At 41.8% G+C, this 24,080-nt stretch overlaps 2 protein-coding genes across 4 annotated transcripts in view; one reads left to right on the top strand and one right to left on the bottom strand.

The window, feature by feature from the left end:
- The window catches only part of XPC (xeroderma pigmentosum, complementation group C), a 33,987-nt gene extending 32,813 nt beyond the window's left edge, over positions 1–1,174 (bottom strand). For 2 of the 3 annotated variants that reach the window (XM_011983629.1, XM_011983628.1), the window contains exon 1: positions 863–1,005. In XM_011983629.1, coding sequence (XP_011839019.1) covers positions 863–962 — 100 coding nt within the window. In that variant the 5' untranslated portion in view covers positions 963–1,005. Of the gene's footprint in view, positions 1–862 lie in introns of all 3 variants that reach the window. The other variant, XM_011983626.1, reaches the window with a different exon arrangement.
- On the top strand, positions 751–20,331 carry LSM3 (LSM3 homolog, U6 small nuclear RNA associated (S. cerevisiae)). The gene is made up of 4 exons (XM_011983625.1): positions 751–1,272; positions 3,843–3,953; positions 6,236–6,331; positions 20,016–20,331. Exons 1-4 carry the CDS (start codon positions 1,252–1,254, stop codon positions 20,094–20,096), a joined length of 309 nt encoding a protein of 102 aa, XP_011839015.1. The 5' UTR covers positions 751–1,251; the 3' UTR covers positions 20,097–20,331.
- Positions 20,332–24,080: the final 3,749 nt, after the last annotated feature.

A 24,080-nucleotide genomic window follows, 5' to 3' on the forward strand; every position in this document is an offset into this window, starting at 1 on the left:
ACGTAGCATCTTGCAGGCCAGGATAAGACAACTGGATTTTAAACTAAGAGCAATGGAAAACCAAGGAGAGTTTAAAGCAGGAGCATGGCATGATTTTTTTTTTTTTTTTTAAAGATTATTTGCGTTGCTGGATGCAGAGCTGGGAGGCCAGTAAAGAGGAAACTGCAGTCACTCAACTGAAAGGTGATGGTGACTTGGACAGGGGTTGTGGCCATGGAAATGAAGAGAAGTGGACAAATTTGAAATACAGTCTGAGGCTGAACTGACTGGACTTGCTGACGGGACTGGATGTGTGCACATAAGAAAAAGGTGGACTTTGCTTTATAACAAGTATTGGGACTGAAAAAACGGAGGAAAGCATAGATTTGAAGGGGAAGACCATGAGCTCTGCACTGTCCATGACAAATGTAACCTATCCAATATCCACGAGGGGAAGTCAGGTGGGATCCCACTGTGGAACTCTGGGCGAGACTCAGCTGAAGTTATCATTCGGGAGTCAGCACACTGCATCACTCAACGTCCTGGTCCGTCCGTCCGTTTTCCTGGGACACAAATAACTGCCTTCTCCGCGTTCAACCCTGAACATCTGCGCTGTATCCTCTGGACAACGGGGAGCGGAAAAGAAGCTACGCAGAAGCTTGGGTCGGGCGAGGCTCACGGGAAGCCGCTCTGGGTGCAGAGGACAAAGGCGCAGGCACAGCGGGGAGGGCCGGCCGCGGCCTGCCGTGCTGCCCCCACTGCGCGGAACGCGCGCAGCAACCTCCACCCGGCCTCCGCGTCTGGACTCCCGCCGCCCCTGCCTCTGGGCCTCCTCCGCCCACCGGCAGAGTCTCCCGCGAAGCCCGCTGGGCCACGCTCTCACCCTCCTCCTCCTCACGCCGGGTCTTGCTCTTGGCCTTGGACTTCTGGCTGCGCGTTTCGCGTCCCCGCGGCTCCCTGCCGGCCGCGCGCTTCCGAGCCATATTGCTTGTCGGGGAAAAATCCACTTCGCGAGTGACGCACCAGACCGCGATGCGTTAGAACGCAGGCCCCGCCCCGAGGCGGGCGCGTCTGGCCACGCCCCTTCGTTGGAGGCCTAGTCACGCCCCCAAAGGAAGCTCCGCCCCATACCCGTGGCCACTAAAAAACCGCGGGAAGCAGGCAAGAGCACAACAGGTTTCTATTTCCGGTGTATTGTAGCATCACGTTTCCGGAGCTCGGCGTTGCTCTTGTGTTCTCGCGAGAGGCGTGAAAGGGCGCAGGGTTTGAAACATGGCGGACGACGTAGACCAGGTGAGTGAATTTTAAGGCGGTGGCTCGGAGCCGCTTCTTGTACTAAACTGCATTTTCCAAACTCAGGAAAAATGGCCAGTCGCGCCTCCTCTTTCCAAGTCACACGGCCTAATCCGCCCCATCCTTTCCGTAAACACCCCTGTCCGAATTTTGCTGCAGGCCCTGAGGTCTTTTCCGTTAGAAGGCCACCTGATGACTATTCATCACACTCTTCGCTTCGTTTTTTTAAATCTGTAAGTTATTATGCGTGCCTACCTCACGGAGCTGTCAGGATTCCAATAGAAAGCCAGATAATAAAGTTAGGAGTTGTTATCATTACTGAGCACAACAATTATTTACTCATTCAGCAGAGAGAGTGAACATCAGCTTTGTATGGTTAGACACTGTTCTAAGAGCCAGGGACACTGACATCGATATATAAGTGATCCTTGCCATGACTTGGAGCTTATATTCGCGAGGAGAACAGATAAATATAAATATGTAAGATTTATAGGAACTGTGATGTGCTATGAAGGAAACAAGGAACTGATATGCAGAATAACAGATGGTCCTAGAAGCTTTTTCACCTGGTCTTTTTCTTCCTCAAATATCTTTGGAGATCATGCTACAACTTAAACTTTCTACTGAAATCTCACCTCCTCAGAGAGGACTTCTGCCCAAATAGCACTCCCCCTACTCTGCTCACCCTGCCTCATTTTTCTTCATAGAACGTTATTTTTTCATATTAAATGTATGCATCTTTGTTTAATGTGTATCTCTCCTGACTAGAATGTAAGTACCATAACAGTGGGGATTTTGTTTTGTTCATTCTTTTGTCCTTGGGGTTTAGAACAGTGCTGGAAATACTCAACAAATATTTGAGTGAATGAGTTAGATGATCAGAGGAGGCCTCTTTTAAAAGCCAATGTATAAAGCTACAGGATGAAAAGAACAGAAAGTGAGCATCCCAGACAGAGGCTTAGGTAGCAGTAGAGCTCTGTCATGTGCATATTCTTACAGTATTATAATTATTCATATGCCTATCCACATTAGAATGAGCTCCTTGAGGGTGGAGATTGTGATTTCTGTATCATTGTAATCTAACAGTTGGTTATCTGATCCTTTAACAAACACCTGTTGAACTGAGGGACATAGGGACCAGTTGAGTTAGGTTATTTTTTTTGTCTCATCGGGCCTTTTGAATCTTTAGCTCCTGTTACGAATTCAGTTACCTTCCTCCACTGGCCTTGTGTACTTACTAAAGAAGCTCTCCTTGAATCATCTAACTCTTTAATGGCTGCAACCCTCCCTTCCATGTGGGTGACCCCAAGTCATCCTAGCCCTGACCTCTAAAACCAGTGTTTCCAGCAGTTCTTTAATAATATAATATTAGTAGGAATCTTTTCTTTTCTTTTTTTTTTTTTTAGATAGAGTCTCACTCTATCGCCCAGGCTGGAGTGCAGTGGCGTGATCTCAGTTCACTGCAACCTCTGCCTCCTGGTTCAAGCGATTCTCCTGTCTCAGCCTCCCAAGTAGCTGGGACTACAGGCACGTGCCAGCACGCCTGGCTAATTTTTGTATTTTTAGTAGAGACGGGGTTTCACCCTGTTGGCCAGGCTGGTCTCAAACTCCTAACCTCAGGTGATCTGCCTTTCTCAGCCTCCCAAAGTGCTGGAATTCAGGTGTGAGCCACCACACCCAGCCAATAGGAACCATTTCTAAGTATTAATATTTTCTGCTTTCCTGGCACTGTTTTAAATGCATTAACTAGTTTCATCCTCATAAGAATCCCGAAGGAAGGTTGTGGCTTTCTCAATTACAAATGAAGAATCTGAGAATTACAGATGGCATGATTTTTAATCTCAGTTCATAAGTGTCAGGTCACAGCCAGGAGTTGAACCCGGACTGCCTGACTCCAAAGTCAGTGCTTGCTTGCTTGCTGGCACCATCTTGGCTCACTGCAACCTCCACCTTCCAGGTTCAGACAATCCTCCCACCTCAGCCTCGGAGTAGCTGGGACTACAGGCACATGCCACCATGCCCGGCTAAGCCAGTGCTTTGAACCAGTGTTCTATTCTGGCTACTAAATATTCATCTTACTGGCCAGTTGGCAGCCTAACCTCAACCTGTACTGAATTCATAATCTTCCCATAAACCTACACCTCTACTTGGCATTCTGACTAGTATATGGTATGCATTAAGTGAGTGTTTTTCCTATGATTACATAATATTTGAGATAAAGCTAAAGTTCCTAAGACCCTATACCCTGAAATTGGGTCAGGCAGTTTGGATTTTGAGGGAACAAGGTATAGTCATGATTATTTTGCTGTGTAACTCCTTCTTATGTATGCGTGTTTTAATCTACATTTATATAGCACATACTATGTGAAAAGTTCTGTTCTAAGCCTTGATATATGTCACTTAAGCCTCATAAAAACAGTATTAGGTAGACACTATTATCTCCATTTTACAGATTAGGAGACTGAGGCAGAAAAAGGTTAAATAACTTGCACATGGTCATACAGCATAGCAGTGATTTAAGCACTACTTTATCTCTAGTACTATATTACTAAACCTGTTTCTGTTATCAGCAACAAACTACCAACACTGTAGAGGAGCCCCTGGATCTTATCAGGCTCAGCCTAGATGAGCGAATTTATGTGAAGATGAGAAATGACCGAGAGCTTCGAGGCAGATTACATGTGAGTAAATTTATCAAGTTACCTTGAAATCAGATTCCTTCCCACCCCCACTCCCTTGAAATGTAAAACCTGTCCAGAGTGAAAAGGTATTTTGAAGGAAGAGAGGGTAGTGGAAAATCACCCATGTTTCCATAAGCCAGATGAAGCTGCATGTATTCACATTTTTAATATTTTTTCTTTTAATAGAAATATGTTTATTATAGAACATTTTTATTCCCTTCATTTTTCCCTTCTGTTTATTTGTAAATAACATTTATTTGTCCTCCATTCTTAAATGTTTTTTAAACTTAAAACACAAATATATGTTTTATTATGAAAAGTTAAACAGCACAAAAATATATAGAGTAAAAAGTGAAATCCCATTTCCTCTACTGGTAACCACTATTAAAAATTGGATTATCTTGGCCGGGTGCAGTGGCTTATCCCTGTAATCTCAGCACTTTGGGAGTCTGGGGCAGGAGGATCACTTGAGGCCAGGAGTTCTCTGTGTTGTCAGCCTGGGCAACATAGAGAGATCCTGTCTCTACAAAAAATAAAAATAAAAAAATTAAAAATTGGGTTACTGTTTCTGTATGTTTACACACATACATTCATATATGTACATATGCACATACTTGCACTATGTACACCCTACCTCTACAAAACATGGATCCTGCTATACATGTTTTTCAGCACCTTTTTTTTTTTCACTTAATCTTTCTTTGAGATTATTGATCATTAGTGCATTTAATTCTCATTTGTTCTCTTTAATGACTACCTAGGATTCTGTATATGATAGTGATCGATTTTTTTTTCATTTCTTGCTACAAATACTTACATAAATACTTTCAGTAAGCATTTTTTTTACATATTTATTTGTGCATATCTGCAAAATATCTGTAGAATTGGTCCCTTGAAGTAATCCCATTTGTTCATAGAGTACCCTCAAGATTTTGCCTCTCCTTAATGACTTGTTGCTTTCCTAAGTGTGTTGTTTTTAGTGTTGCTACTTTACCCTAAAGTGATTAAAAATAGCTAACATTTATTGAGCATTAGTTATAGACCAGCTACTATTATTCTAAGCATTTTGTGTGTGATATCTGATTTAATCTTTATAACAACCCTGTGATGATACATACTAATTATTCCTGCTTTGCACTGTAGGAAGCTCAGGCTCAGAAAGGTACAGTCACTTGCCAGTAAAGGGAGAGCTAGAATTTGAATCTAGATTGTCTGACCTGAGCCCCACTCTTAAGTACTGTGGTTCCACCTTCCACAAAACCTAACGATAAAGAACCTCTGGGCTTGGAAAGGAAATAGGGACCCAGGGAGACAATCTACAGTTGGCCTTAAAGGAAGAGAGACTCCAGGAAAGGAATAGTGGTAACTTCGGGAATACAAATGGAATTGAGCTTAATTACTTAAGTCTGTGGCCCTTGGAGGCTTCTTCAGTTCCCTGTGTAAACTTGATGGTCTCTATCCTAAATGGCCCCAACTTTCTGTTTGTTTTGTGCCCCTCAGTTACACATTTTTGCTCTTGTTAGTGTGCCCTGCTTAAAGCAGTTCCCCACGTGGCTGACAAGTGACTTTTATTTTGATGTGAGCAGGTGAACCATGTAACACGTTGTTAGAAGTAAACTTGAGTTCTGAACAAAGTCCCAGCTTTAAAGTGCACCTTTTAGTAAAATGAATGAACTTTGGAGCTTGGATTGAATATCTTAGCTGCAACATTTATTGATTGAGCCCACAGGTGCATTTAAGTTTTGGATAGGTTAGAAATGGGCAGGGTGTTGCTCTACTTACTTTCTCTCTGCAACATGTAGTCTACCGTGTGCCTTTAGAAGACTGCAATGCCATCATCTTACCAGTAAACAAAGGATTTTATCTTCTTTACTGTATTTTTCTTGTCACATTGTTATAGGTGAATTTGAAGGATGTCTACTGATAAATGATGAAGATGGATCTGCTGTTTTTCATAATTAAATATTATAAATGATGTGACTGCCTTAGATAACAAGTGGGGTGGAGACTTTAAAAATAATTTCAAGTGATTTTGAGTAAATTTATTTTTGGCCATATGAGCAGTTTTATATTTTTATCAGGTCAATTAAGTAATCATTTGAAATGACTTGTAAAGAAACAGTGTATTAGTACAGTAGGATTACTTTTTATTTGCATGTAAAAGTTTGTGATGTAAGTATCAAATGCCTTAGTTGTAATTGAGCAATTTGCATATTGTTAAGCCTTGATCATTTTCATAATTTGATTATTAAATTTCTTGGTTCTTTACCCTCCCACTTGAGGCTTATGATCAACATTTAAATATGATCTTGGGAGACGTGGAAGAAACTGTGACTACTATAGAAATTGATGAAGAAACATATGAAGAGATATATAAAGTAAGTCATGCAATTCTATTCATTGCTTTGCAAATATCACCTGTTCTCTGTCAAACAGCTTAACTCATATTTATGGGAAGCGCATCATGTTTTGACACCTACTTATGGACTCAATAGAGCACAGCAATTAAATGCAGGGATTCTGGCATCTGACAGACGTTGTTGCCAGTACTGGTCTGACCACTTCCTACTTGGGCTACCTTGGGCAAGGGAATTAAGTTAGCCGACTTCTCATTGGTAAGCAGGAATACTACCACTTACCTCATAGGGTTCCCAGATTCAGTGAGATACAACAATGCAAGGTGGCTATGTATAGTAGTGTGTAACAGTAATAGTGGACAGTGTTCTTTCATTTTCTATGGATTTGATCTGTTAATACTTAATTTATTAGAAACTGAAACTGAAAAAGTTTTTAAATATTTATTCATTTAAAAAACCTGGCTGGGCATCGTGGCTCACACCTGTAATCCCAGCACTTTGGGAGGCCAAGGCAGATGGATCACCTGAGGTCAGGAGTTTGAGACCAGCCTCACCAACATGGTGAAGCCCCATCTTTACTAAAAATAAAAAAAATTAGCCGGGTGTGGTGGCATATGCCTGTAATCCCAGCTACTTACTTGGGAGGCTGAGGCAGGAGAACTGCTTGAATCCTGGAGGCAGAGGTTGCAGTGAGCTGAGATTGTGCCATTGCACTCCAGCCTGGTCAACAAGAGTGAAGCTCTGTCTCAAAAAAAAAAAAAAAAAGGCCGGGTACGGTGGCTCACACCTGTAATCCCAGCACTTTGAGAGGCCGAAGCGTGTGGATCACCTGAGGTCAGGAGTTCAAGACCAGCTTGGCCAACATGGCAAAACCCTGTCTCTACTAAAAATACAAAAACTTAGCTAGGTGTGGTGGCATATGCCTGTAATCCCCCCTACTTGGGAAGCTGAGGCAGGAGAACTGCTTGAACCCTGGAGGTGGAGATTACAGTGAGCTGAGATTGTGCCATTGCACTCCAGCCTGGTCAACAAGAGTGAAACTCCATCTCAAAAAAAAAGTCCGGGCACAGTGGCTCACACCTGTAATCCCGGCACTTTTGAGAGGCCAAAGCGTGTGTATCACCTGAGTTCAGGAGTTTGAGACCAGCCTGGCCAACATGGCAAAACCCTGTCTCTACTAAAAACACAAAAAATCAGCCGGCCGTGGCGGCAGGCACCTGCAATCCCAGCAACTCGGGAGGCTGAGGCAGCAGAATCACTTGAATCCGGGAGGTAGAGGTTGCGGTAAGCTGAGATCGTGCTACTGTACTCCAACCTGGGGGACAGAGTGAGACTCTCTCAGAACAAAACCAAAACACCTATCACATGTTACTGTAACATTTTATGAACAATAAATATTTTCTAAAACAAAATGTCTAATGAGGAATGTCTTTGTTTTACGTTTTTGCAAATCTCTTTAATGCTCGGCTTAATCAATGACAGCTGGAAGATTCTTATATCTTTTTTCTGCATTAAATGTATCATGAGATGTTGTTGTAAATGAAGCAAATCTGACCACACAGATAAGTAGTTGGAAAGGAAGAAGTATGTTTTGTGGATGTTCCACCTTTGATACTACACCCAAACTGAACAAGTGGTAGTCAGTCAAGGGTTATTTGCAGTCTGGAATCTGAAACGATAACAGTAAACTTTTTGTACTCTTGTTAGGTGAAAATTCATTAATCTGCCTTGCACTTCAAATGGATCTTTTACTCATGCATGATTTGGTTATATCAGGCACTGGTTCTTTAGAAAATAGTTCACTGAGCTATGCAGATTCATTTTATTTGTTCAATGTTTTAAAAAAATCACATTTATTAGTATCACCAATGATCTTGTCAGAAAGATCTTTTTTTTTTTTTTTTTTTCTAGGACAGAGTCTCCCTGTGTCACCCAGGCTGGAGTGCAATGGCTATCTCAGCTCACTGCAGCCTTCGCCTCCCGGGTTCAAGCAATTCTTGTGCCTCAGCCTCCCAAGTAGCTGGGATTATAGGCATGTGCCACCACGCACAGCTAATTTTTGTGTTTTTAGTAAAGACAGGGTTTCACCATGTTGGCCAGGCTGGTCTTGAACTCCTGGCCTCCCAAAGTGCTGGGATTACAGGTGTGAGCCACTGTGCCAGGCTGTAGCAGAGAGATCTTTAAGATTTGGGAAGCCAGTTTCTGAGCCTGCCAGGGCATACTGGTTAAAATGTGGGCTCAGAGTACAAGACTACATGGATTCAAATCTTGACTCCCTTGCTTACCACCTTTTTAATTGGGCCAGCTCACCTACCCTGTCTGTGAATGTGTTTCCTTGTCTGTAAACTGGGAATAATAATAGGACCTACTTCATATAACCATAGAGGATTCATTGAGGGCTACATGAAAAGCCTTCAGATTAGTGACAGGCACATTGTAACTGTTAAACTGTTAGCCTTCATTGGATTTTGTAGTTCTGCTTTATCCTGGCATTCCTCCTCTCTGACCACACCTGACTCCTTTGCTAGTGTTCTTTCTCCTAAGTGTAAACATTTCACATTTTTTTCTTTTTTTTTAAATTTTACTTACTTATTTATGTATTTTTGCTGGCTTATTTCTCCAAGAAAGAATAGTATTTTTTAAAATCTGCATTTTTTTCCCATTAGGAATTTCATTTAGTAACTATTGTTTGGTGGTTATTACTGTTTTCTTAACATGGACACAATCATAAGTACCAATTCTAAGATGCACTTTTTCTTAAATTTTAGCATCTCAAAAATCTGATTGCATCTTACAGGTGATGTGATAAAAAAAGAATTGTGTCATAATTTAATTGGCAAAATTTTTCCTTTTTCGGTTCAACTAAGCTTACAAATGATATCTTAAATGTGATAAAATATGGACTATGCAGCTTTAATATTCTGCTTTATTCATGGTACATTATTAACGTAAGAATTTTACCGTGGGAGTAGACTCTTCATAAGCATTTTAATGCTCTTGTCTTGAATTCTGCTTGTGACAGAAATGAGTCTTCAACTGTGGTGTCTATTCTTACAGAGAAGGGAACACTGCCACTTACTCCATGTTTGCAGTGAACCAACAGCAAGGTCCACCTCTGTCATCCCTAGTAGTCTGCTCCAAGTGCGGTTCCTCCTGAAACTGTTTGAAGGTGCTATGTGTCTGTGCACATGTGCATTTCTCTGGGTGGAGTGTCTATAACAGTCTCAGTAGTTACTGACCTCCATTAAGATTAATTGCTGCCTTTACTACTGGGACTAGTTCGCTCCTGAACGCTGTGTGCTGGCGTGCATGTGATCTCTCTTGTGCCTAGAATTGCAGCTGCAGAACAGTCAGCCAAGTCTGTTAAGTTAATGAGTTTTTTTCACATTGCCATGATGTATTGGGTAAAACATTTAAAATGGAATCTTTGGATGACTGAGAATACTTCAGTGTGTAAATGTGTATTAACAATAGACTTAGAAAGGAAAGACAGTGATATTATGGAGAGTGTCTGCATCTGGTTCAGTGCCATGGAGACTAACTACTTCACTGTCCTGTGCGCTCTTGTTACTCATCTCCAAGATGGGAAACCAAGATGGGAAACCAGACTAAATGGTTTCTTACCTTGACCGATTTTACATGTTGCTCTCTCTCTCGTCTATTGAAATAACTAGTGAACATCAACGTTATCACCAAAACAGTATGGGGGACCCATAAACCATAGGGTTGTTGGGTTTTTTTCCACCTATAACTTACATAATTGACTTCTAAATAATTAATTTGACTGCTGACTTATAAATGGGAAGATGGAAAGCAGTCAGTCTTACTCTTCTGATTCTTGGTCCTCCATAATTGGAGTTTCCATTTTACAGATTGTGAACAGTCTGTGTTATTTGACCCAGCCTACTTTTTCGGCTGTCCATCATGTGTACTACCTTCCTTCACCAAACACCTCATAGTTTGGTTCACCAGACAGTTTCTCTTGGGGACGTTGCACCCTTTTGTAACTGAGCCCTCTGCTCCCTCTGCTTGCCTGAAGGTCTTCTACAGCATCAGATGGCTCTTCTAGACCTTTCTGTAGATTAGCACTGTAATAATAGAACTATCTGCAGTAGTGAAAATTTCTATCTAAGCTGTCATTACAGGAGCTGTGAGCCATATGTGGCTATTTGGCACTTGATGTGGGTGCTGGTGTGACTAAGGAACTGAACATTTAATTTTATTTAATTTTAATTTAATGAGCCACCTTTGACTAGTGGCACTTGTATTAGAGCAGCTCTAGACCTGCTACCTTATACAGAGCTAACTCTTTATGGTCCATGCTGAGACCACATGGTCCATATCACCCTATAGTACTTAACACATATTTCTTTTCTTACTCATTTTAAGTTGCTTCCATTTTAATTTAACTTTTTGAATGGATGCTAGACTCACACAGTCTTAAAATCACAAAATGCAGAAAGGAACACAGTGTAGTAAAAAGTCTTCCACCCCATCCTCTGTTCATCATCTTTACACCCCACCCCCAGACATAAGCACTGTTACTGGTTTCTTGAGAATCTTCTCATGTATTTATGCATGTGCTAATGAATGTTAATTATTCTCCCTTCCCCTGTTTTTTTATCTCAGTGCTCTTTCCCTTTCATACATAGCTTCCTTGTGCTTTCATTTTTAGCTTTATGGTACTTCATTGTATAGATGTACCATAATTTAACTGTTTTCCTATTGATGGACAGATAGCCATTTCCAGTATTTTGCTAATTAAACCTATTCTGCTGTAAATAATTTTATCTTTTTTTTTTTTTTAGTTATACTTTAAGTTCTGGGTTACATGTGCGTAACATGCAGTTTTGTAACATGGGTATACACGTGCCCTGGTGGTTTGCTGCACCCATCAACCCGTCACCTACATTAGGTATTTCTCCTAATGTTATCCCTCCCCTAGCCTCCCAGCTCCCGACAGGCCCTGGTGTGTGATGTTCCCCTCCCTGTGTCCATGTGTTCTCATCGTTCAACTTCCTCTTATGAGTGAGAACATGGGGTGTTTGGTTTTCTGATCTTGTGATATTTTGCTGAGAATGATGGTTTCCAGCTTCATCCATATCCCTGCAAAGGACATGAACTCCTTTTTTATACCTGCACAGTATTCCATGATGTATATGTGCCACATTTTCTTAATCCAGTCTATCACTGATGGACATTTGGGTTGGTTCCAAGTCTTTGCTATTGTGAATAGTGCCGCAATAAACATACATGTTTATGTGTCTTTATAGTAGCTTGATTTACAATCCTTTGGGTATATGCCCAGTAAAGGGATGCCTGGGTCAAATTTTATTTCCAGTTCTAGATCCTTGAGGAATCGCCACACTGTCTTCCACAGTGGTTGAACTAATTTATGCTCCCACCAACAGTGTAAAAGCATCCTAATTTTTCCACAACCTCTCTAGCATCTATTGTTTCCTGACTTTTTAATGATCACCATTCTAACTGGCATGAGATAGTATCTCATTGTGGCTTTGATTTGCATTTCTCTATTGACCAGTGATGACGAGCATTTTTTCATATGTCTTTTGACTGCATAAATGTCTTTTAAGAAGTGTCTCTTCATATCCTTTGCCCATTTTTTGATGGGGTTGGTTTTTTCTTGTAAATTTGTTTAAGTTCTTTGTAGATTCTGGATATTAGCCTTTTGTCAGATGGCTAGATTGCAAAAATTTTCTCCCATTCTGTAGGTTGCCTGTTCACTCTGATGATAGTTTCTTTTGCTATGCAGAAGCTCTTTAGTTTAGTTAGATCCCATTTGTCAATTTTGGCTTTTGTGGCCATTGCTTTTGGTGTTTTAGACATGAAGTCTTTGCCCATGCCTGTGTCCTGAATGGTATTGCCCACATTTTCTTCTAGGATTTTTATGGTCCTAGGTCTTACATGTAAGTCTTTGATCCATCTTGAGTTGATTTTTATAAAAGGTTTAAGGAAGCAATCCAGTTTCAGTTTTCTGCATATGGCTAGCCAGTTTTCCCAACACCGTTTATTAAATAGGGAATCTTTTCCCTCTTTCTTGTGTCAGATCTTTGTGTCAAAGATCAGGTGGTTGTAGCTGTGTGGTGTTATTTCTGAGGCCTCCGTTTTGTTCCATTGGTCTATATATCTGTTTTGGTACCAGTACCATGCTGTTTTGGTTACTGTAGCCTTGTAATATAGTTTGAAGTCAGGTAGTGTGATGCCTCCAGCTTTGTTTTTCTTGCCCAGGATTGCCCTGGCTATGCAGGCTCTTTTTGGTTCCATGTGAAGTTTAAAGTATTTTTTTTCAATTCGGTGAAGAAAGTCAGTGGTAGGTTGATGGGGTTAGCATTGAATCTATAAATTACTTTGGGCAGTGTGGCCATTTTCATAATATTGATTCTTCCTATCCATGATCATAGAATCTCTTTCCATTTATTTGTGTTCTCTCTGATTTCCTTGAGCAGTGGTTTGTAGTTCTCCTTGAAGAGGTCCTTCACATCCCGTGTAAGTTGTATTCCTAGGTATTTTACTCTCTTAGTAGCAATTGTGAATGGGAGTTCACTCATGATTTGGCTCTTTTTTTGTCTGTTATTTGTGTATAGGAATGCTTGTGATTTTTACACGTTGATTTTGTATCCTGAGGTTGCGTATCAGCTTAAGGAGGTTTTGGACTGAGACGATGGGGTTTTCTAAATATACAATCATGTCATCTGCAAACAGAGACAATTTGACTTCCTCTTTTCCTATTTGAATACCCTTTATTGCTTTCTCATGCCTGATTGCCCTGGCCAGAACTTCCAATACTATGTTGAATAGGAATGGTGAGAGAGGGCATCCCTGTCTTGTGCCGGTTTTCAGAGGGAATGTTTCCAGTTTTTGCCCATTCAGTATGATATTGGCTGTAGGTTTGTCATAAATAGCTCTTATTATTTTGAGATATGTTTCATCGATACCTAGTTCATTGAGAGTTTGTAGCATGAAGAGGTGTTGAATTTTGTTGAAGGCCTTTTCTGCATCTATTGAGATAATCATGTGGTTTTGTGACTGGTTCTATTTATGTGATGGGTTATATTTATTGATTTGCATATGCTGAACCAGCCTTGCATCCCAGGGATGCAGCTGACTTGATCGTGGTGGATCAGCTTTTTGATGTGCTGCTGGATTCAGTTTGCCAGTATTTTATTGAGGATTTTCGCACCAATGTTCATCAGGGATATTGGCCTGAAATTTTCTTTTTTGTGTGTGTGTCTCTGCCAGGCTTTGGTATCAGGATGATGCAGGCCTCATAAAATGAGTTATGGAGGATTCCCTCTTTTTCTATTGTTTGGAATAGTTTCAGAAGGAATGGTACCAGCTTCTCTTTGTACGTATGATAGAATCCGGCTGTGAATCTGTCTGGTCCTGGACTTTTTTTGGTTGGTAGGCTATTAATTACTGCCTCAATTTCAGAACTTGTTATTGGTCTATTCAGGGATTCAACTTCTTCCTGGTTTAGACTTGGGAGGGTGTAAGTGTCCAGGACTTTATCCATTTCTTCAAGATTTTCTAGTTTATTTGCATAGAGATGCTTATAGTCTTCTCTGATTGTAGTTTGTACTTCCGTGGGATCAGTGGTGATATCCCCTATATCATTTTTTATTGCATCTATTTGATTCTTCTCTCTTTTCTTCTTTATTAGACTGGCTAGCGGTCTATTTTGTTGATTTTTTTTTTTTTTAAACCCTCCTGAATTCATTGATTATTTTTTCAGGGTTGTTCATGTCTGTGTCTCTTTCAGTTCTTCTCTGATCTTAGTTATTTCATGTCTTCTAGCTTTTGATTTGTTTGCTGTTGCTTCTCTAGTTCTTTTAATTTTGATGTTAGGGTGTCAATTTTAGATATTTCCTGCTTTCTCTTGTGAGCATTTAGTGCTATAAGTTTCCTTCTAAACACTGCTTTAAATGTGTCCCAGAGATTCTGGTACGTCGTGTCTTTGTTCTTGTTGGTTTCAAAGAACATCTTTATTTCTGCCTTCTTTTCGTTGTTTACCCAGTAGTCATTCGGGAGCAGGTTGTTCAGTTTCCATGTATTTGTGGTTTTGAGTGAGTTTCTTAATCCTGAGTTCTAATTTGATTGCACTGTGGTCTGAGAGATTGTTAAGATTTCCTTTCTTTTGCATTTGCTGAGGAGTGTTTTACTTCCAATTATGTGGTCAATTTTAGAATAAGTGCAATGAGGGGCAGAGAAGAATGTATATTCTGTTGATTTGGGGTGGAGAGTTCTGTAGAGGTCTATTAGGTCGGCTTGGTCCAGAGCTGAGTTCAAGTCCTGAATATCCTTGTTAATTTTCTGTCTCGTTGATCTGTCTAATATTGACAGTGGGGTGTTAAAGTCTCCCACTATTATTGTGTGAGAGTCTAAGTCTCTTTGTAGGTCTCTAAGAACTTGTTTTATGAATCTGGGTGCTCCTGTATTGGGTGCATATATATTTAGGATAGTTAGCTCTTCTTGCTGCATTGTTCCCTTTACCATTATGTAATGCCCCTCTTTGTCTCTTTTGATCTTTGTTGGTTTAAAGTCTGTTTTATCAGAGATTAGAATTGCAACTCCTGCTTTTTTTGCTTTACATTTGCTTGGTAAATATTCCTCCATCCCTTTATTTTGTGCCTATGTGTGTCTTTGCATGTGAGATGGGTCTCCTGAATACAGCACACTGTTGGGTCTTGACTCTATCCAATTTGCCTGTCTGTTTCTTTTAATTGGAGCATTTAGCCCGTTTATGTTTAAGGTTAATACTGTTATGTGTGAATTTGATCCTGTCATTATGATACTAGCTGGTTGTTTTGCCCGTTAGTTAATGTAGTTTCTTCATAATGTCCATGTTCTTTACAATGTAGTATGTTTTTGCAGTGGCTGGTACTGGTTGTTCCTTTCCATGTTTAGTGCTTCTTTCAGAGCTCTTATAAGGCAGGCCTGGTGGTGACAAAATCCCGCAGCATTTGCGTATCTGTAAAGGATTTTATTTCTCCTTCACTTATGAAGCTTAGTTTGGCTGGATATGAAATTCTGGGTTGAAAATTCTTTTCTTCAAGAACATTGAATGTTGGCCCCCACTCCCCTCCCTTCTGGCTTGTAGGGTTTCCGTAGAGAGATCCGCTGTTAGTCTGATGGGCTTCCCTTTGTGAGTAACCCGACCTTTCTCTCTGGCTGCCCTTAACGTTTTTTCCTTCATTTCAACCTTGGTGAATCTGACGATTATGTGTCTTGGGGTTGCTCTTCTTGAGGAGCGTCTTTGTGGTGGTCTGTATATTTCCTGAATTTTAATGTTGGCCTGTCTTACTAGGTTGGGGAAGTTCTCCTGGATAATATCCTGAAAAGTGTTTTCCAACTTGGTTCCATTCTCTCTGTCACTTTCAGGTACACCAATCAAATGTAGATTTGTTCTTTTCACATAGTCCCATATTTCTTGGAGGCTTGTTTGTTCCTTTTTATTCTTTTTTCTGTAATATTGTCTTCTCTCTTTATTTCATTAAGTTGATCTTCAATCACTGATGTGCTTTCTTCCACTTGATCGATTCAGCTATTGATACTTGTTTATTCTTCACGAAGTTCTCATGCTATGTTTTTCAGCTCCATCAGGCCATTTATGTTCTTCTCTACGTTGGTTATTCTAGTTAGCAATTTGACTAACCTTTTTTCAAGGTTCTTCGATTCCTTACATTGAGTTATAACATGCTCGTTTAGCTCGGAGGTGTTGGTTATTACCCACCTTCTGAAGCCTACTTCTGTCAGTTAGTCAGACTCATTCTCTGTCCAGCTTTGTTCCCTTGCTGGCGAGGAGTTGTGATCCTTTGGAGGAAGAGAGGCGTTCTTGTTTTTGGAATTTTCAGCCTTTTTGTGCTGGTTTTTCCCCATCTTTGTGGATTTATCTACCTTTTGTCTTTGATATTGGTGACTTTCGGATGGGGTCTTTCGGTGGACGTGCTAATTCTTTCTGTTTGTTTGTTTCCTTCTAACAGTCAGGCCCCTCTGCGGCCAGTCTGCTGGAGTTTTCTGACCCTGTTTGCCTGAGTATCACCAGCGTAGGCTGCAGAGCAGCAAAGATTGCTGCCCGTTCTTTCCTCTGGAAGCTTCAACCCAGAGGGACACCTGCCAGATGCCAACCAGAGCTCTCCTGTGTGAGGTGTCTGTTGGCCCCAACTGGGAGGCGTCTCCCAGTCAGTATACTTGGGGGTCAGGGACCCACTTGAGGAGGCAGACTGACCCTTAGCAGAGCTCGAATGCTGTGCTGGGAGGTCTGCTGCTCTCTTCAGAGCCATCAGGCAGAGACGTTTAAGTCTGCTATAAGCTCCTGACTGGGGCTGCTGCCTTTTTTACAGAGATAGCCTGTCCAGAGAGGAGAAATCTCAATTTTATCCTTTTCTTAATGTGAGAGTATACCTGCAGAATAAATTCATACTTTCTCTCTTTTTATTTCTGGAATGGGGATTCTAGGAGGACAGTCCATGTTTTATTCATCTCCCCATGTCTAATGCCTATCATAGTACCTGACACATAATGGGCACTGCAAATGTTTGTATGAGTGGACTTCAGATTTCATTGCAGGTTGACTCTAAGTTTTAAACAGAGGATTCTGTTTCATTGCAAGGACTGCAGATCCAAGCCTTGTCACCTATCGGACACACATGCACACTTAAAAAAAAATTTCTGGGTGAAATTCATCACCAGTACTAGAACATTTAATACTTTTCTCTGATATTGAGTTTATAGCATCCTTTTCTTTTTTTTTTCTTTTAACCTAGAGCACTTAAGTTTACACACTGAACTCCTTGTACTAGAGTCCTTTTCTTTCTCAGGAATTATTTATCTGTAGCCAGATCTCCTGCCTGGGTGTTATGACCAGACAGCCCAGGGGAGAGTCCTCACATATGGGTTGTTGAAAGTATACTGTTGTGGGCATATTAGTTTGTGTTGGCTAGACTATGGTAACAGGTACCCCCTAAACATGTACTGGCTCAGCAGACTCACAGATGTGCAGTGGCTCTGCACTGCTGGAGTTTGTTTCTCAATGACATAATTATTCTAGGTAGGTTTCCTCCACGCAGTCATTCAGGAACCCAGACTCCTTGTGTCTTGTGGCTCCTCCAACCCCTAAGTCTTTTGTCATTGTTTCACATCCAGCCAGCGGGAGCAAAAAGGAGTGGAGGAGTGTACATGAGAAGTTTATGAATCAGCCTGGAAGTACTACACCTCTTAAATTTTTTAGGATAGAGCTCAGTGATATGACCCTACCCAACTGTAAGGGAGCCTGGGAAATACAGTAGAATTGTGTGCCTAGGAAGGAAGAAGGAATTTTTATGAACAGCTAGCAGTTTCTGCCATAGTCTGCCCCCGTGGCAACCAGTGTCTATATATCCCTGTGAGCAAAGGGCTTTAAAAAAAAAATTCTTTATGGAAAAATGACCATGGGTTAACTTACCAGTTCATTTTCCCTAGAAACAGATAAAATTGGAATATCAGCTGTGTTAATAAAAAATATTGCTGTATTTTAAAAAGAGGCCCCTGGTTTGTAAACTGCATCTGAACTGAGAGAACTGTGAATGAGCTCTGAATACAGTTAGGAGCCCATAGCAATGGTTTTTCCTGAGAGCAATGCAACCCTTGTAGTGGAGTGTGCCCCCTCCTTGGTGACTATGAAGCCACATTTATGGAACTGTTATAAAAGATACTGGTTCTGGTGTGGAGCTTGGGGCAGTTAAGCCAGGATAGCTCCTGCACCTACCTGCTAACTAAGAAGTCATTTGGGTAGCTAGATAAGAATCCTTGGAATGCCGTAAAGACTTCTGCTGAGACACTTGCCGCTGCCCAGCGGGCATGTGCTGTGTTTCCTTTGTATAAAGCTGTGTGCCCTTGGCTGTCTTGAGCTTTGTCAGTTTGAGGGCCAAGTTGCTGCAGAGATCAACAATAGTGGGTGTTGCAGAATCCTACTTCCCAAACAGAACACATCTCTACCCCAAAGGATGCAAGCAGGATATCCAGCTCAGGGTGCAGGACTGCCGCGTGACTTTCAATTCTCTGTCAGACTACATGTGGTCACTTGTACAGACACCCATACCCCAAAGAAGATGAATAATTTACCCCTCCCACATTCATGATAAACACAGCAGGGACAGGATATCCACCACAAAAACTCTCTTTCAGAGAAGGAAGAAATGAGAAACATAAGACAGTTACTGGTCCCTAACAGTGATGAATCCCACTGGGAGGGCATGAATGCTCCCTGTCCTGGTAGCAGCAGAAATCCCCCGATTAGATGAAATATGTCCCATCCGGTGTTTGGAACGTATACTAAATTTAATTGTGCGTCCTACATCTTGATTTGCAAAATATGGCAACCCTAAATGGGGTCTGCAGAGCTTTCAGGGCCAACTTCTATTATGCTGGAAGACTCAAGGAGTCAAAGGTTTTTTGTTTTTTGTTTTTGTTTTTGTTTTTTGGCCAGGCTGATGGTTTCTTTGGCAATGCAATTTCTTTAAAAACTTGGAACATAGGTTTCTGAACTGTTTACATCCAAACAATTCAAAGGGCCAGTAACCTGTCTAAGCTCTTCCCTAGGCATAGTTTATAGGACTGCTTTATTTCTTCAGTTTCTCACCCCTGTTCTGCTTTCTGAAATTAATGTTGACTACCTTGAGGCCATTTGCTACAAAAGTTTGGGTGGAAAGACAACACCCTTAATCTGATCTTTGCCTCAGAGCTGAGTTTGTTTACCTGGGGAATTTTACTGGGCCTTGTTTCTCAAAGCCTTTTTTCATACTTACTTCTGTAACTTGTGGTCTAAAAGTCAGTGGGTTTTCTAACCCTGTGAATCCTGTTTCTTTTCATCTCTGCTTGAAAGCCAACTAGTTCTTGCCTGAGCTTTTCTGTTTTTTTCTACTGCCCTGCTAAATGCATTAGGCTAACAGCAACACCTACTAACATTTGGCTTTTCCAGCCTCTTCTCCCAGAGCTCGTAAGTTTAGGAGCCCCTTGGGCTACATTCCAAGTTTTATCTAATATTTTGCCAATGCATAATATTAGGATTTCAAACATTCATGTGTTTCTCTACTGCCCAAGGCCTGACCACTAAGCTAATGTGTCAAGGTATCCATTCCATATGTGTGACCACAATAGCACACAGAAGTAACACATAATGACTCAGCAAAGTAGAAGTTGATCTCTTGTCCACATGATAGCCCTGGTGGGGTTTAGGTCTGCACAATAGCTTTCTTCCAGGTGGTAAGTCAGGGACCCAGGCTTTGCCTATCAGTGGCTCTGCCATCCCTGAGCTCTCGCCATTATCTTAGTTCATTTAGTGTTAGAGGAACGATCGCAGAGGGGCATTCTGGGTCAGTCTGGATATAGTCCTGCCATTTCTGTTTACTTGACATTGGTTAAAGCAATCCGATGGCTACATCTGGTTGCAAGGAAGAATAAGAAACATAGTCCAGCTGTGTGCCCAGGAGGAGGAGAGTGAGTTTTAATGGGTAGCTCCAGTCTCTGCCACGACTGTCGAAAGAAAGCAGTTGATAAATTGGTTCTTGGTGCTACCAAGGTAAGTGATCAGGTTTTTTAATCCAATTTTTTTGTGTCATGATGAATCCATTTTTTAACATTTCTGTCACAAACAATAAGCAGTAATACACAATTGTATAAATATGTTCTGTTTTTTTTTCTTTTCTAGTCAACGAAACGGAATATTCCAATGCTCTTTGTCCGGGGAGATGGCGTTGTCCTGGTTGCCCCTCCATTGAGAGTTGGCTGAAACAAAGAATTTGTCCTGTATGGAAAACAGGAGACTTTGTACAGTGGCCTTTCTAAATGTACAAAACATTCAAAAGAGAAACCTGCATACATTTTGATATTAAGAAATAATTCTGGGGATTCTTCCACGCCTGAAATGAGTTGATTTGCAGATAACTCACAACTTCTTAAGTGAAATGGTATTTTCATTTTTCTTAAGCTCTTCCAATAAATATGACCACCAAGATGCAGAACTCTTATTCAGGACTTGTTTGCTCCATTATTCTCACAGATATTTTTCTCATTTTTTTTTCTTTAAATTGGTGTTTCCTCGTAGATTTTTTTCAGTGCCGTCTTCTGTCTTGTAAATGATTTAAGGTGAGCCCACGTCTTACCTTAGCACACATTTGCAGTGCACCTACTGTGTTTCAGGCACCAGGTTTGAGTGCTGGCAACCAGAGTTTTACCAAAATGCTGTCTGGGCCAGACACAGTGGCTCACGCCTGTAATCCCAGCAGTTGGGAGGCAGGTGGATCACCTGAGGTCAGGCGTTTGAGACCAGCCTGGCCAACGTGGTGAAACCCCGTCTCTACTAAAAATACAAAAATTAGCCAGGCGTGGTGGCACATACTTGTAATCCCAGCTATTCAGGAAGCTGAGGCAGTAGAATCACTTGAACCCGGGAGGCAGAGGTTGCAGTGAGCCAAGATCACACCATTGCACTTCAGCCTGGGCAACAAGAGCGAGACTCTGTGTCCAACAAAAAAAAAAATTCTGCCCTCAAATCTTCTGGGGAGGCAGATGTTTAAACCAACAATTGCAGGCAGTAAGATTAGTGCTGATAGAATCATGCACATGCAGGATGCCATAGGAGCATGGGGAAGAGCACCCAAATATGGGAGAAAGGGGCAGACGGACATTGTAAACATTAACCCTGCAATAGAAGACAGAACAAACCACGATTTCTCTTTTCTCTGGCCGGATTTAATTCTAAGGTCAGACGTGGTTCAGCTTGGTCATACCTGCTTATAATTATGATTCAAACCATTTTTCTACTCTTGGATCATTGGCCATTAATGATGAGGGGTCTCAAACAACATGTCTCAGTGGCACAGTAAAGCAGAAATTGGCTAAAAGCAAAGTTATTTTTATTTCTAGCTTCAGTCAGCACATAATGCTTAAAACCTAAAGAGAAAAGGAAAAGCATGTTACAATCTCTCCAACTTTATCAAGACAGGACTTAGAACCTGGCCTTCTCCACTATGGTCATTCCATTTTGAAATGTAGAAAATCCAACTTGTGGATGGTCTGTCCATAAATGAGCTGAATGTGTGTGTGTGTTCATTATCAAGCACAGTATGCTCACAAATGCACAGTACTTTAAGCCTTGTGCAAGAAAGATGCTTTCAGTAGACATATTTAAAAGGTTTTATTTTCCTTACTAATGGTACATGCCCCTGCAAGTTCATGGAGTGGAGAAAAACAAGTGTGGGTGAGTTGATGGAGGTTTCATCTTAGGTGAGGAGGCAGGAGAGACACCCTCCCTTCACTTGTGCTATCCCCACACTTTGTCCTTAAACTGTAGTGGTCCCAGGAGGTGACCTGTTTACAGCAGCCCGTTCACTATTGAAAAATGAACTCCCTCCTGCAGAATGTTAGAAGAAACAACCTCAAAGACCTCAAGCCACCTGTGGTTATTAGTGCATGGCAGCAAGATTGAACCTGCCTGCCTCCTACCTGTGTGAGCCTGTGGTGTGGGTGTGGTGCCAAGGCCTTGGCTCTGGGCAGTCTGTTGGCTCCTAGTGTTCACTACAGTGTGGTGTGACAGGCCATCTGGCCTCACTCTGCCAGTCTGCAGTTCTCCCCAGCGCTACATTCATTTTTAGTGGTTTCTGATAGTCACACTGAATTTCTGGACACTTTCTTCTCTTCATTCTTAGTTACATTTCTCCTTTTTCTCTGGGAACTGATAGTTTACACTAAAACTTTTGGCTATGAGGACTGATTATACACATTTCTAAAACCCATGAACCTTAATATCTGACATTGTTACTCTCACATGCACATCCAACTACAACATACCAACCCACTTCATTTCCTAGCTGCTAAGATACAGGGGGAGGGACGATAAAAGGTTAACAGCAGAATAGCCACCTGTGTGTTAGTAAATGGAGGGAGGGGAGGCAATGTGTGAGTCCTTTTAGAGCTGGGACTCAATCCACAAGAGACAGCTCAAGCAGGACCCTGCCATGGTCCACATTGAGGTTTCCTCTGCAGGGGTGCTGTCCACTGAGGGATTATGCTGTGAGGGCCCCTGGGAGCCACGCCTTGGGCTTCTGAGTCTGCAGAGCACTCGGCTCCAGCCAGCTGGATGGCCGTGGTCACTGGAGCTGGTGACTGGTGGTTTCTGCAACGAGGTGTCAGATTAGCCTAAGGGGAGCCTCTCCAGCAGGTGTCATGCCTGGATCCCTGTCTTGGTGGTTTTATGAAAGAAGCTGATATGAATTGCCATTGCCTTCCACAAAGAAAAATGGACAAAATATGGGACCACATATTTGAGATGGAATGTACCCAAAATGAAAAGTAACTTGAGTATCCCAAGTTAAACTTAATCATTAGCTACAAATGGACGATTTTCAAATTTCAAATGTGATTTTTGAAGATTTGCCCAAACTAGACTACTATCCCTCTACACACTAAGAGGCAGAAAGTGGTTTCACACACCCTTTAATTTAATTTTGTGTATATTACTTAGTTAAACTGGGTGCGGTGAGGCACACCTGCAAACTCAACCACTAAGGAGACTGAGGTGGGAGGATTACTTGAGCCCAGGAGTTGGAGATCAGGCTGGGCAACATTAACAAGACCCTGTCTCAAATAATACTTAGCTATTGCCCATATTGCTTTTAGCCTGCTGCCAGGAGGCGAGGAATGTTCCATTGTTTGAACAGATGTGAGGTGTGAGTAATGCTCAGCTATGTTCAATGTAGAAAATTAATAAAAGTTTCAGAAGTCATCCTGGCTAGATCAAGAAGCACAATTGATGTTTCTCTGTCACTCAGCTCTGCTGAACCACGTGGATTTCGTTCACGGGCAAGCTCCTCCCTGTAGCAGATGCAGACTTCCAGCCTACCTGCCCTCCAGCTGCAGTGGGCTCATCCTCCTTGCTTGGTCCCTGTGCCCAGCTGTGGGCTGGTTTTTACGGCCCTGAGAATGTGGGACTCTGATTGGTCAGGCCTTAGTCACACGTCCATTCCTGGAACTAAGAGCAAGGTTATCCCCACGTGAACTGTGTGGTCTGAGTGTAGAGGGAGGGGTTGTTCTCTAAAGGAAACCAGAGGGAAGGGGGAATGGAGCTGGACACAATGCCTATTACAGAGGAAAACTTTTAGTCTGCCCCAACTTATAGGAAAATAAGTCCCTTTGGTACTTTGCTATTAGTAACAAATTTCTTAGAACACACCTCAGACTGACACTTTGACTTTAAGCTATTGCTCTGGAATCCAGGAGGTTCTGGAGCAACCTGTGTGGGGATCAGTATGGGTGGAGCTCAGATTTGTTGGCTGACTGGGCCTGAGTCCTCTCGAGGGGTCTAGGTAGGAGATGGGCAACACAAGAGGGCTGTTAAGCTGGGGGTGGGTATCGGGGTCCTCAGAGCTTCCAGGGAGGGCAGGGTACTTGAACAGAGTGGACTGAAGAACACTAAGCTCCATGAGACAAATTGCTGCTTACAGACAGAGACCATATTCACAACCCCTGGCACAGGGCCTGGCCAAGAATTTGTCTTCAATAAATGTTGAATGAATATTTAAATGACAAGAAGACTAGTGCAACAGGGCTTTGTGATCAGCACTGTGGATGGAAGGTTCAAATGGGAGTTTGAAAGAAGGTGAACTTTGCACGTTGTTTTCCAGACACTTGTGGTTTCCTTCCTACAAGAGGACAATGTTCCCCATTTTTTACCCTCGTGGCCATCCTCCCCAGTACCATTTACCTGAAAATATCA

Source organism: Mandrillus leucophaeus, unplaced genomic scaffold (assembly GCF_000951045.1).
Source record: "Mandrillus leucophaeus isolate KB7577 unplaced genomic scaffold, Mleu.le_1.0 Scaffold252, whole genome shotgun sequence".
Lineage (NCBI taxonomy): Eukaryota > Metazoa > Chordata > Mammalia > Primates > Cercopithecidae > Mandrillus > Mandrillus leucophaeus.